A 14,327-nucleotide genomic window follows, 5' to 3' on the forward strand; every position below is an offset into this window, starting at 1 on the left:
CCAGCTTTGTCAAGAGCAGTTTGTTCCACATTACTTCAGCCTTTCCTCTTACCTCCTGATCTTACCTTTGTTCTAATTCAGGGGTCAGCAACGTTTTTCAGCAGGGGGCCGGTCCACTATCCCTCAGACCTTGTGGGGGGCTGGACTGTATTTTGGAAAAAAAACAAAAACGAATTCCTATGCCCCACAAATAATCCAGAGATGCATTTTAAATTCTACTCATATAAAAACACGCTGATTCCCGGACCGTCCGCGGGCCGGATTGGACCGCATCTGGCCCCCAGGCCTTAGGTTGCCTACCCCTGTTCTAATTAAACTTTTTTTAAAAAAGCTTCCCCCCCCATTTTATTAACATAAAACACATACATTTACATTTACACAATACACATACACAACACACTACTTTATTTTCATAACATAAAATATACCTACAGGTACATTACTCTATATAACACCTAGGTATGATACTATACATATCAACATACCTGCACAGCTACCCCACACGGACACCCACCAAGTGACTTGACTTCCAGCCGTTCTTGTTACGCTACTTTATTTTTCCAACTAGCTTAAACGCATTTCATTATTTCTTTAGTCTCTTCTTCTATCTTGACTTTACTCTCCTTTCACTCTAATCATTTTCTGGATTCACTCAATATCTGTCAGAAATTCTTTTTCCACATAAATTTTGATGTATTCCTTAAAGATAGCCCGCTCCTTATTCACTTTTTGTACCATATCTCCTCTTAGCCTCCCTGTTAGTTCAGCAATATGGAAGTATTCCATCATTTTAGATAGCCAGTCAGTTTTAGTTGGGACGCTGCTGCTTTTCCAATTTTTGGCATTCCATAACCTCGCCGTAGTTGCATACATAAATATTGGTCTGACAGTTCTTTTTATTTCCTCTGACATGATACCTAGGAGAAAGGATTCTGTTCCCCCCCCCCCATGAAAATCTAAACTTTCCCCCCCAATTCGTTATATATATTTTCCCAGAATCCCACTATCTCTTTGCACTCCCACCACATATGTAGAAAGGTTCCTGTCCTGTTGTTGCATCTCCAACAGACATCACTACAGTTTTTATACATTTTTGCCAGCCTGACCGGGGTCAGGTACCATCTGCATTGCATTTTTATTACATTCTCTCTTAAATTATAGCATGCCGTAAATTTGATATCTCTTTTCCTCAGCTGTTCCCATTGGCTCATGATAATATTTTCCCCTAAATCCTGGGCACATTTTACTATCACTGTCTTCATTTGCTCCTCCTTTTCCTTCCATTCTAGGAGCAAATCATATAATTTGGAAATATGTGTACTTTTAGATTGGATTAAGTACTCATCCAGTCTTTAAATTTCTTTCTCAAATCCTTTTTGTTTATCTTTTGCCAATCTCTGATTAATCTGAAAATATTGCAGCCAATCGGTCAAATATTTTTTAACTTCCTTATATTCTTTCGATTTAAGTTATTTTCCTCTTCCAATGATACCTTATATGTTGCCCAATTGTTATTCATATTCTTTCTCTTTACGGTCATGATTTCTAAGGGTGAAGTCCACCAAGGTGTTTTGGGTTCTAGGCATAACTGTCAAGTTTCGGATTTGAAAATAAGGGATCAGCAGTCTCACCTATCCCGGGGACAGTCAAATGTCAGTGGTGGGCGGAGCCAGAAGCAAAACTGGGCGGAGCAGCAATGTAAACTCCAAGCGGGCTCGGAGCGGAGCAAAGAGGAGGGCAGCCATGTGCTCCGCGCGATGGAGCCCCATTGTCTTCTTGTCTGATCCCATCAAAACAGGACAGGAAGCAGCAACTGCTCAAAGGCAGCCAGGCTCCACCCACCAGCTAACCCTATTGGCCGGCTGAGGGGCTCAGCGGCAACGGATAGGGGTTGATGCAGAGGGAGGAATACACCCCCCTGTAAGCACGGGAAACGGCTCCCACTTGCTTTGAGGGCTGAGGCTTTTCTCTCCAAGTAGGCGAGGTCTTCCCACCCAGTCCCTGGCCAGCAGGGGAGGAGCTGCTTCCATTAAAAACGGGAAATTTAAGGGAAATAAAAAATAAGGGAGAGCAGTGGGGAAATGCTTGAAATAAGGGAGAATCCCAGGGAAAACGGGATACTTGACAGCACTGGTTCTAGGATCCCTTTATATTTTTATCCTTTCACCCACTTCCATTGGGGAAGAAGATTGCCTCTGTGACTCTTTTGTGGGTGGAATAGGGCTTGCAAATGACATTTAAGCTTATGACATTTACCGGTAAGTTGCGCAGTCTAGTCTGACAACACACTCCACTAGGTTGGCAGCAACGTCTGCTCCTTTATTTATTTATTTATTTATTTATTATTAATGCACAAAAGGGGAAAAACATACATCAAAACTAAACAAAAAACAAGTAGAAATAATAACCGAAGTATAAAAAAGCATTATAAAATAAAATAAGAGGTCTTTTGACTACAGACCTGATCTCCCGTCTACTCCTTAATTAAATTACATATAACTTAATGCCGGTAAAAACTATTATCATGGTTTAACCGATTCTTAGTTTTTCTTTGATCTCGCATCATTCTTGATACTACTATCAGTTTAAACTTCCATAATTGTTTTTCAAATGTATTTTAAAGACTTCCCATTTTGAAACAAATACCTGTTTTGGTTTATTATTATTGTTGTTGTTGTTGTTGTTGTTGTTATTATTATTATTATTATTATTATTATTATTATTTTCAGACAAGTTATCTAATTCTGCATATTCAGTCAATTTTTGGATCCAATCTTGCATAGATGGAAGTTTGTCAGATTTCCAATTTGCAGCAATTAAAACTTCTCGGCCTTTTGGCTAAGATCAAGTGTATTATATGTTCTTAGCAGTTTCACTTCTGCTCCTTTATCTAATGCAGTGTTTTTCAACCACTGTTCCGCGGCACACTAGTGTGCCGCGAGATGTTGCCTGGTGTGCCCTGGGAAAAATTGTGTTTATTTGATTCCTATTCAAGAGAATTACTTTATATATAGTCAATATAGGCACAGAGTTAATTTTTTTAACATTTTCTAATGGTGGTGTGCCTCGTGATTTTTTTCATAAAACAAGTGTGCCCTTGCCCAAAAAAGGTTGAAAAACACTGATCTAATGCCTCAATATCCGAAACCTGTAGGGCAGCTACCTAGTCCTCTCCATCGAGACATTACAAAATAGACAAAAATAACCTTTGTATGCAGAGTCCTACAACAGATAATTAATGGTTGCAGTTGGGACCTGCTCTAATTGGGAAAGCTGTGCCCAACCCAGTGGCTGCCTGGCACCGTAAATAAAATGGTATCATTGGAACTTAACTGATTTGTGAGGGTGTCCTACAGTCATGGGGGCCACTCCAAGCACAATTCAAAGCGTTGATGCTGACCTTTAAAGCCCTAAACGGCCTCGGGCTTCTTGTTTCCGGCAGTGGGAAATGGCTGACTCCAATACGATCGGACCTTAGGCGTGCCAATAATTCAGGGCCTATATGGGGGTAATTGGCCCTGGCAGACTCCCCAATGCAATGCAATGCAAGTGGCAGGACGCTGTGTCCCAGAGCATGACACTGCTGGCACTCTCCGAAGTCACTCCCATAGACGGAAATACAGGTGAAACTTAAAAGGTGAAACTAATATATAAGATAGACTCATGACATGCAAAGTGAGGTATGTCAAGCCTTTGTTTGTTATAATTATGATGATTATGGTGTACAGCTGATGAAAACCCCAAAGTTGAAAATGTTAATTTGGGGTTCTCATCAGCTGTACACCATAATCATCACAATTATAACAAAGAAAGGCTTGACATATCTCGCTTTGCATGTCACGAGTCTATCTTATATATTAGTTTCACCTTTTAAGTTGAATTACTGAAAGAAATGAACCTTTCCATGATATTCTAAATTTTCGAGTTTCACCTGTATCTGTTTGATAAAATAATTAGATTTGGACAATAAACAGACATAGTCTGGACCGAAGAAGACTGAGAAAAAAACCTGCAGCACTGCACAGTCCCTGGTGTTTAAGCTCGGACTTCAAAGAGATTCTCATCATGGTGTTTGGATTTACGGAGGTGATTGGTACATACTTTGTTTTCTTCTCAATATCTACAATTGTTTTTCTACGCCAAGCCTCATTAAGGAAACCATTTTTTAAAAAGTATAGATGGACTTCTATTTATAATTAAGTATTTAATTGCCCAGCTTTGCTTAGACTTGAAAGACTTGATAAGGATAAAAGAAGAAACAAGGTGGTGCTTGTAAATATGACGCAGCACAGAAAAATAAGAATTCCTCCCTTCTTCGATCGCCTAATGACTTATATCTGTGGGATTTACATTGCAATATTGCAAACAGTATGCTCAACAATGTGGAAACTACTGCGTCAATAAATTTTAATCGATAGGTTTGGACAACAGCCTGGATTTAAATAACTTGGCAGTTGCTGTGTCATTAAACTTCAAAGGATAGATTTGGATAACAGCCCGGATTGGAATGAAGTCAGGAAAAGCTGCACTGGCAAATAGACAGTGGAATACACACACACACAAATAAAGCTGTACTTGATGGATGAAAGGATTTACGATTTCTGACATGATTGAGAATCACATAGCCAGGGACGGAGAACTCTAAAGTGTTAAGATCGGAATGTGGAAAATATGAGAACAGAAGAACAAAGCAGGACAAAGATATTGGAGATATACTTCAAGGTAGACTATGGGACGCTCAGAAAAAATAATTAATAATTTGATTGTAATTTGGTTTTTTAAAGGTTTTTTTTTAACTGGATTGCTATGATATGATGGATATGTTAATTGGCTGTTTTTGTTGGAAAATTAATAAAAATGATTACTTTTTTAAAAGCCCTAAACGGCCTCAGCCCAGTATACCTGAATGAGTGTCTCCACCCCCACTGTTTTGCTCGGACACTGAGGTCCAGCTCCGAGGGCCTTCTGGTGGTTCCCCCACTGTGAGAAGTGAAACTACAGGGAACCAGGCAGAGGGCCTTCTTTGTAGTGGCGCCTGCCCTGTGGAATGCCCTCCCATCATATGAAGGCAGCCCTGTATTGGGAAGTTTGTTAATGTTTTATTATGGTTTTATATATGTTGAAAGCCGCTCAGAGTGGCTGGGGCACACTGTTCTATTCTAGAGTTCTTTCATTGCGACTATATTTTATTTTCTATCCACTGCTCAAAATTTAATCCTGCCTGTGATTCCATTTAACATGTTTCGAAATGCCCAAATAAGGAGTTTGTATCCTTCCAAGTCCATTTCATCCCTTGAACTATAATTGGGGTGGCATTGCTAAAGGGGAGGGAGCTGCTGTTTTGTGTTCTTGTGTTTGTTATGCAATTTGTGTTTTTATATTGTATTTTTATGTTGTGAACTGCCCTGAGCTCTACGGATGAAGAGCAGTATACAAATTTAATTAATAACCATAATAAGTTGTGGGTGAACAATAGATTTCCTGATGGCATGCAATAACACCAGCAGAAGAGGAGCTTATGGGCAGATTACTTTATATAACATATGAAAACTTATCTTGCATCACTTAATTTCCCGTGTTTCATCTTATTAAAACAGAGAACCAAGATACTATTCAGATAAGACATTAGGTGTGCTTCTGTGTAGTTTATGCTACAATCCAATCTTATATATGTTCACCTGGATGCAAGTCTTGCTGGACGAAGTGGGAATTACTCCTTTAACTCTTTTGAAAAGCTGCTTTTGATTTAGATTGCCTAATATAACCAACCAGTAAAATAAGACCTAAAATAAAAGCCAGGACAATCTTTCTAAACAAGGAAAGCCATAAAGAGAAGACCAGTCAAAAGAAGTCAGAAACCACACACAAGCTTTATATCCTTTTTGAAAAAGGAAACATCAGTTCTCAAAAGCAGCTCTCACCAGAAAGGACTTCCAAGTTTTGTGCCTAGGAAGGAACCCAGAAGATCACTGCAGTTTTCAAGGCCAGCCGGATCCAAACACCAGTGGTGGCTGGTAGACCCTGGACCTGGTGGGCGGTCAGAGGCCATGTAAGATGGACCAATAAGGTCACATGTGCGGTGCCAAGTTCTGGTTTTCTTCCTATCCTCCCCACTTGCAAACCTTTGCACACAAAAGCACTGAAGTTGTGTAAGTACTCACCACTTAACTAAACTGAAATGTGTCTAACCTTGGTTTAGCAGGGGCCTCAGCTGCCAAGAGTTTCTAGTGCCGGTCACAAGAACCCTGTGGTTCTCAAAGGGTGTGCTGCGTCACACTGGCGTGGCAGGAAGGTTCAAGGACGATCAAAGCAGTTGTGTGGCCCATAATTTGTTTTAAGGCGTGTGTTTAATCTGCCCAAACGACAATCCCAAGTTAAGGAAACCATTTTCGATTATGCAAATATTCCAGAGCTCCTTATTTCAATATCATTCTTTTAATCGCTATACAAAAAAGTCATTCGATGTCCACAAATTGCTAAGAACATAAACCGAATGATTTTTGTACATAAAGGAGTAGTGTACAACATTGCAGGTTAAAAGTACAAAATACACATATGCAATCATCAGCTGAGCGGGACGTCATGATTTTTAAACGGGGTTGCTTAAAAGGTTTAATGTGGCCTGCCGTCCACCAGCTGCTTCAGACTACAACTCCCATCATCCATTGGGAGTCGGCAGTCCAAAACAGCAGGAGGGCACCAGACTGGGGAAAGTTGGTTTAGTATCACTTTATTATGTTAGATCAATATAGCCATAAGTATGCTTCTGCTAAAGTCAAAAATTAAAGACGGTTCTGAAGTGATGCACTCTTCCCTCCCATCTCCTCTTGCGTTCTCATTTAGCAAATCCCAGAGCAGGGCTGTTGGGTTTTCCTCTGGGGTTCACATAACTGTTCGGAACTCGTCAAAAATGAAACTAGGCACATGGGCTTCAACCACCTGGAGGAAGAGAAGGACCCAAGACACTGGTTTAAAAAAAAAAATTCTGCAGGAAACAACTTCTCCAAATCAAATAGGATGAGGGTTAGGGGTGCATTAGAAAATCAGAATAATTTCAAAGACAGCAAGGCAAGGCATATATCTGTTCCAAATCACTGTTCGAGAATGCAGGTAACAACGCCATTTGAATGCAAGAAGATTAATCTCTCTCGTAACATACAAACATTACCTGCACAGCATCCAGGTGTCAAGAGAAGGACAACAGGGGGTTGCGATATTTCTAGAAGTAACTTTTTTTTTTGGGGGGGGGAATGAAACTCAAATCAACCTCAAAACTTCAGACATTTTGCCAATTTCCCAAAACTCCCTCAAGACGCTATATTCGCCGGTTAAATCCTGGATGTATGGCCACCCTAATTAAGAACATAAGAACCAATGGCCCATCGAGTCCAGCATCCTGTTCTCACAGTGGCCAACCAGATGCCTGTGGGAAAGCAGCAAGCAGGATTCGAGCACATGAGCCCTATCCCCTCCTGTGGTTTTTCTAGCAACTGCTATTCAGAAGCATTGCTACCTCAGACCATGGAGGCAGACCACAGCCATCATGGCCAGGAGCCATTGAAAGCCCTCTCCTCCATTAACATGTCTTACTCTCTTTTATAACCTTCATTGGATGCCCACAGATTCTAGTCCTGCGAGGGAGATAAACCTTTCCCTATCCATACATAATTTAATAAACTTCCATCACGTCACTTTTTATTCGCCTTTTCTCCAAACCAAAAACTCCCGAATGCTGCAACTTTTCTCCACAGTGGAGTCTCTCCACCCTTTGGATCGCTTGACAGGAAATTGACAACAACTACAGCAAGTCCCCCCGTCCCTCCAAGTTCATCAAGAAAAGCTTGGAGACACGGAAGTCCAATCTGCTTTTCCTTTTACAGAATGTGAAAGAAGACCTTCCTGGAGCCTCTGCATCCTCTAGACTGGTCTGCGGCCTTTAGGTGTTCTGTGAACTTTGATTCAGCTGCCCTTTTGATTCAGAGAGCCAGTGTGGTGTAGTGGTTAAGAGCGGTAGACTCGTAATCTGGTGAACCGGGTTCGCGTCTCCGCTCCTCCACATGCAGCTGCTGGGTGACCTTGGGCTAGTCACACTTCTTTGAAGTCCCTCAGCCCCACTCACCCCACGGAGTGTTTGTTGTGGGGCAGGAAGGGAAAGGAGAATGTTAGCCGCTTTGAGACTCCTTCGGGTAGTGAAAAGCGGGATGTCAAATCCAAACTCTTCTTCTTCTTCTTCTTCTTCTTCTTCTTCTTCTTCTTCTTCTTCTTCTTCTTCTTGTCAGTTGTTGCACAGGAATGCCATCTTGCCCTTTACTTCAGGCGGCAAAATGTCTTGGGGTCAACCAGTGTATGGGAACAACCCAGAAGACATTGTGACGAGGAGATAGTGGCATGTATTTGAGTTATCCCCATGTCCGAGCCGCGCCCCAAAGTCAGCCTTTGCGTGGGTGTCTCTTTAAAGAAAGAGAGCTGGGCTGTCTGACCATAGCTGTTGCTCATTAAGATCAAGCTCTCGATAAAAGGCAGGCTTTTGGGACGGGAGGGAGAGCCTCACCACAGACCCAAGACTAGAGTGCTGTGAGTATGTGTCTTGGCTGACCACTTGAGGGGCTCCTGGAAGCGAACTGAGGGCATTGGGGGTATGTATGTTTTGTTTGGTATTTATTTAATAAAGCTGTTTTTGTTCCCCTTCCACCTCCTCGTTTCTTTTGTCCCGGTATCCTTAGCTGCATTTGGCAGAACAACCAGTTCATACGTTCTACCTGGCTGATAAAGGGCTACCCCATTGTCAAGAGGTTACTTCTCAACTGGTTAAGGCCTACTCAATTCTCAGTGGACAATTCCACACAGAATTCAGGTTACTGGATGTGTGCTGTTGGGACTCTGAACTCCAATCTGCCCTAGTCACCATGACCAACCGTCAGGGATGACGGGAGTTGTAGTCCAGCAACATCTGGAGGGCCAAAGATTCTCAATCCCTGATCTCCTGCCCTTCTACCCGAATTCCCCCCCCCCCAAGCTGGAGATGCCATCAAGCTTCTGGGAATGTCTACACGCAAAACAGATCAGATCAGAAGGATCTTTATCTGCATCAGCCACTAGCCATAGCAATAAAGTACAATGTACTCATGCAAAACACGTTCTCTGTGACCCACGTCTTAACGTCCAACTTGCACCAAGGTCTGATCCAAAGCACAAATGCAACCCAAAACTCCGGATGTGCAGCAAAGAATTATTCCAGGGCTTTCTGTGAGCTTTCAGTATCCAAGCTGAAAACTGAAACCTTTTATTTACTCACCCTCCGCGGCAACTTTGTATAACGAACATAATCTTCCAAGAAGAGCAAGGCACCTACAACATCGGCCGGCATTTCTGGGACCTTCTGGCTGTGGACAAGACACAAAACCCAAAAGTAGTCGTGAAAAATAAAACGGAAAAACATACAAAGGTACGCAAACGTATCGAGCCGTTTCCCCATAAATCCTAAGACGGATCTAAAAATAAAGATGCAAAAAATGAATAGCTGTAACAGCAATAACCTCCACCCCCTCAAAAAAAATCCCCCCAAAAGTACCCTAGTCTAAGAGTCTGTTCAGCAGCCTCAGCTTTTGTAGCTGGAGTCAATCAGGGTCCCTCCCTCCCTCCCAGGCCACGCGGGAAAAGTCTTGTTGTTTTACAAAACCTAAATCAAACTGAAGCATAGGCTTGCTGCGTAGCCCAAATGCCTATCTGGTCCAACATGCTGTTTCCCTACGGTGGTCAACGGGAAGCCCACAAGCGTAAGAACAGCCCTGCTGAATCAAGTCTGTGGCCCACCTAGTCCAGCATCCTGTTCTCGCATTGGCCAGCCAGATTGTCTAAAGGGAAACCCGTAAGCAGTCCTGAGAGCAACAGGGCTGTCCCCACCAGAAATTCCCAGCAACCAGCATTCAGAGGCATGCTGTCAAGGCTTCGGGAAAAGCTATTCCTCCCCCGGTTGCAGCAAGAGCCGAGAAAACAAGGTAGAGTCCTTTTTAATGAGTTTTATGCAATCCTAATAAGCTAGAGACAAAAGAACACAACAAGCCTTAACAATGGCGTTGCTCCAAACTGGGCTCCTTCTCCCTCCTTCCTAGCAAAAGCATTTCCCCTTATGGTGGCTGCTTGTGGCCATATGTCTCCGATTCCGTTGTTCCTGCACCCTTTAATGAACGCCGAGTTCTGGGAGAAGGGGGATCAGAAATACTCTCCAGTGACAGCATGTCAGCTGGCTGCCCTGTCGCAATCCACCCCTTTCTAACATTTCCCAACTCTTTTGTTCGTCTCTCCCTGGAGCTGTGACCTTCCTCTAAGCTGCATTCCTCTTCTCCTGCAGCATCAGGAGGGGGGTGATCTTCACCATTCCTCCTCATCTCGCCCTCTTGAGTCCAATCCCTGATTTTAGTCCTAGAGGCAAAGAATGCCCATCTATTGTTTAGTTACATATTTAAATTGACTAAAAAGCCTGTATTGAAATGCCTTTGAATTGGACTACTCATAGAATCAAAGAGCTGGAAGGGACCCAAGGGTCATCCAGTCCAACCCCCTGCAATGCTGGAATCTCAGGTAAAGATGACAGATGGCCATCCAACCTCCGCTTAAAAACCTCCAAGGAAGGAGAGTCCACAACCTCCCGAGGGAGTCTGTTCCGCCGCTGAACAGCTTTTACCATCAGAAAGTTCTTCCCAACATTTAGTAGGAAGCTCCTTTCTTGAAGCCATTGGTTCGAGTCCTACCCTATAGAACAGGAGAAAATAAGCTTGCTCCGTCTTCCATGTGACAGCCCCTGACATATTTGAAGATGGCTGTCATATCTCATATCATACTTTGGCCACCTCATGAGCAGAGAAGACTCCCTGGAAAGACCCTGATGTTGGGAAAGACTGAGGGCACAAGGGGACGACAGAGGACAAGATGGTTGGACAGTGTTCTTGAAGCTACCAACATGAGTTTGACCAAACTGCGGGGGGCAGTGGAAGAGAGGAGTGCCTGGCGTGCTCCGGTCCATGGGGTCACGAAGAATCGGACACAACTAAACAACAACAACATCATATCTACTCTGAGTCTCCTCTTTCCCAGTTCCTTCAGCTGTTCCTCATCAGACTTGGTTTCCAGACCCTTGAACATCTTGGTTGCCCTCTTCTGCGCTGTTCTACTTAAAACACTTTAAAGCCTACCCCCTTCAGCCTTTGAAGGGACGTGGGTGGCACTGTGGTCTAAACCACAGAACCTAGGGCTTGCTGATCAGAAGGTCGGTGGTTCAAATCCCCGCGACGGGGTGAGCTTCCGTTGCTCGGTCCCAGCTCCTGCCAACCTAGCAGTTCGAAAGCACGTCAAAGTGCAAGTAGATAAATAGGTATTGCTCTGGCGGGAAGGTAAATGGCGTTTCTGTGCGCTGCTCTGGTTTCGCCAGAAGCGGCTTAGTCATGCTGGCCACATGACATGGAAGCGGTACGCCGGCTCCCTCGGCCAGTAAAGCGAGATGAGCGCTGCAACCCCAGAGTCGTCCGTGACTGGACCTAACGGCCAGGGATCCCTTTACCTTTACCCTCAGCCTTTATCCTACACAACAGTCAGGGCTCATGAAATAAGGCAACTTACAGAAATGCTACAGGACAGCCATCATGTTTGGTCTTTGTCTACAATTGCTATCTACCCCAGCCAGCATGGCTAAGGGTCAAGGACGATGGGAGATGTAGTCCAAATGCTGGGAGGGAACCACATTGGTTGGCCCTAGCTAAGCAGCAGGACTACCTTGTGCATTGCTCCATCATTGACCGAACGAACTGGCCAATCAGGGCCAGAAACTGCTCGGTGTATCGTGAGTGAAACTGCTTCAGCAGAGTGAGCAAACCCAGAACCAGAGGCGGCCAGTCAACGGGATCTGCCGGCTTCCTGCACACCATCCCTGAAGGAAAACAAAGAAAGAGGAGACATTTCTTAGGGATGGTACACACCAAAAAAACCCCAGCCGCCTCGTGGAGGCCGCTCTGAATTCTTCTCTCCGTGGGGGCTCACCCCTTGTGGGTCAGGTGGAAGGAGGTATCTGTTTCCTTGCTGTCAAAACCAACACGGAGGAAACCCCACTATCGGCTGGGCCAAAACGGATGGCTTGCTACTTGAAGGCGGCCGTCGTGTGAAGCAATTTAAAGATGGCACCTACGTGGAATCATTTGCATCCTCTGGTCATCTTGCAAAAGGAAAACTATCTAGCCTTGGAAAACTAGCAGGGCAGATAATGATAAGCCACTGGTGGGTGCAACCAGCCACAGCAAAGTCCTTCTGTTGGCTTTCCCCACCATCAGTGAACTGCCCAGTACAGACCACAACTGCCCCGGCGGCTGGGTCTGATGGCAGCTATAGACCAAAACAGCCCAGATTCGACGGCAGGCAAGAGAATTTTTAAGAAGAGATCCCAAAGAGGATCACTTCTTGCAGAACACACCAGGCTCCCCCCCCAAAAAAATCGGGTGCCCTCCCAAGGTTTTGAGCTACAAGAAAATAAAACGAGAAGGATGTGGGTGCAGGGTTAAGAATGTTCTCCTTTGACGCTTTTCTGGTTCTGCTACTAAAGCGCAATGCTGGCCTTATAAGCAGCTCTGTATTTAAGAGCACATTTGGGTCACCGTAGGCGATGAAGAAATCCATGCAGGCGAGTGGGCTGGCGGAGGAACAATGGATTGCTCCAACACTCTGCCTCTGGTCTGTTTCCTTTTTGATCACTTGAGGAAGGAAAGCCCGTTTCCCCACATCCAACATGGAAGCACAGAGGTGTATTTATCCAGAAAGCTATCTCACCGGATGTATTTAGTTACTCAGATTGTACAGCTATTATTACTTCGCTGCAAATTATAAAGACATAATTGTGCCCATCATTCATCGGTCTACGTGTTGCCTCTTTTACACTAGGCTTGAAGTTTGCAACACATGGGTTTATCTTATTCTTCTGGAACTGATTCAATAAGAGGCAGCTTCCTGGGTTCCCCCGCTTCCTTCTTTTAATTAGGGTGCCCTAGAGTAATTCAGTAAGTGTATCTTTTTAAAATGTGGATCAATTAAAGCTGTGAAGCAATTGTTCGGAGGCCCTCGTAACCTTTCCAATGGTGCCCTAAGCAGAAAATTACGCAGCTCAAGGCAAGCAGGTTTATTTACAGCTAGATATATAATGAACAACAAAGGGAATTCCGTTATACTTGCAAGCTTGCCAAAGTTAAAATGAAAGCTCTTTGTGAATTGTCCACGCTTACAGTCCTAGCTCATGAAAAAACAAGGGGGTGAGCAGAGGGGGAAAAAAAGAGTTATACTATACCTAAGTTTTTACTGTACTGAAGTTTCGGCAACTGGGAAATCAGAAACAGAAAGTTCACGATGGGAAAATACGGCAATCGTTTTGTAGTTATGTAGATCTAGAAAGGAAATTTTAAAAAAAGATGGGAGGAAGGGGAAGACATTAATATGATCTATTTAATTAGGATTTTTGTATTACCGACCCTACAGTTTAAAGCAGCCACGACTCTTTGAAGCGGTATCATAGTGCTCTAAGCGCATGGTTCGTATGCGGCCATAAACTCACGAAGTTCAAAAATATGATTATTATTTTTAATGCACTACAACTAACAGTTAACAACACTCACATTATAAACGCCAGGCATGTTAAGTGCCATTTAGACTACATAAACAATAGCACTCACACTCTGGACGCTGGAAGTGAGAAGGAATGATTTTCTCATGAAAGGAAAACCGCATCACCTTATTTAGTGGGGTGTGAATTCCGGCTGCCTCCAGGTAGGCTGTGATCTCATACAGAAGAGTGTTGTCTTCTTTAGGGTAAGGCAATGAGGGATCCTGGTAATGGGCCTCTATGTCAGCCAAGATTGCTCTAGAAGGGCAAGAGGAAGAGAGACCCGGTCTCAATAACCGTCACTCAGAAAGGCGAGCTGTGGAGGCGAGATCGCAGCACCCACAAGCATAGTACCCATCATCTTAAAAACTCAAGTTTCTAGTCCTCACTGCTTGAAAATGTGCAAACGAAGCCTCCTAAAGTCTCACCAGCTTGGGTGGGGGCAGCAAGGCAGCAGAGAAAGAAGAGCCAGCCAAGGAGAGGATTTCACTGACAAAACAAATGCTATTTTGCACACCCACCCAAGAACAGGCAGAGAAGCAGTTATGCCAAATACGTGAAACATCAAATTACTTTCTATAAACGGGCGAGGTTTTCTTTTTTGGTCATTTAAGGTTTTATTTTTAACCATGTTTGTGAGACTTTTCCCCCCGGTTTGCAATTAAAAATGGGAACCTCTGAATCAGAATGT

The 14,327-nt window shown here is 43.7% G+C and overlaps 1 protein-coding gene and 1 pseudogene across 1 annotated transcript in view; one reads left to right on the forward strand and one right to left on the reverse strand.

Annotated features, from left to right (window-relative positions):
- Positions 1-2,818: 2,818 nt before the first annotated feature.
- LOC117050514 lies at positions 2,819-2,978 on the forward strand (annotated as a pseudogene).
- A 3,437-nt stretch (positions 2,979-6,415) lies between these two features.
- Positions 6,416-14,327, reverse strand: part of WASHC5 (WASH complex subunit 5) — a 39,570-nt gene continuing 31,658 nt past the window's right edge. Inside the window, exons 24-28 of the mRNA XM_033155842.1 lie at positions 13,765-13,894; positions 13,325-13,421; positions 11,770-11,923; positions 9,296-9,383; positions 6,416-6,939 (exon numbers count right to left, since the gene is read on the reverse strand). Coding sequence (XP_033011733.1) covers positions 6,883-6,939; positions 9,296-9,383; positions 11,770-11,923; positions 13,325-13,421; positions 13,765-13,894 — 526 coding nt within the window. The 3' untranslated portion in view covers positions 6,416-6,882. The remainder of the gene's footprint in view (positions 6,940-9,295; positions 9,384-11,769; positions 11,924-13,324; positions 13,422-13,764; positions 13,895-14,327) is intronic.

Source organism: Lacerta agilis, chromosome 7 (assembly GCF_009819535.1).
Source record: "Lacerta agilis isolate rLacAgi1 chromosome 7, rLacAgi1.pri, whole genome shotgun sequence".
NCBI classification, from domain to species: domain Eukaryota; kingdom Metazoa; phylum Chordata; class Lepidosauria; order Squamata; family Lacertidae; genus Lacerta; species Lacerta agilis.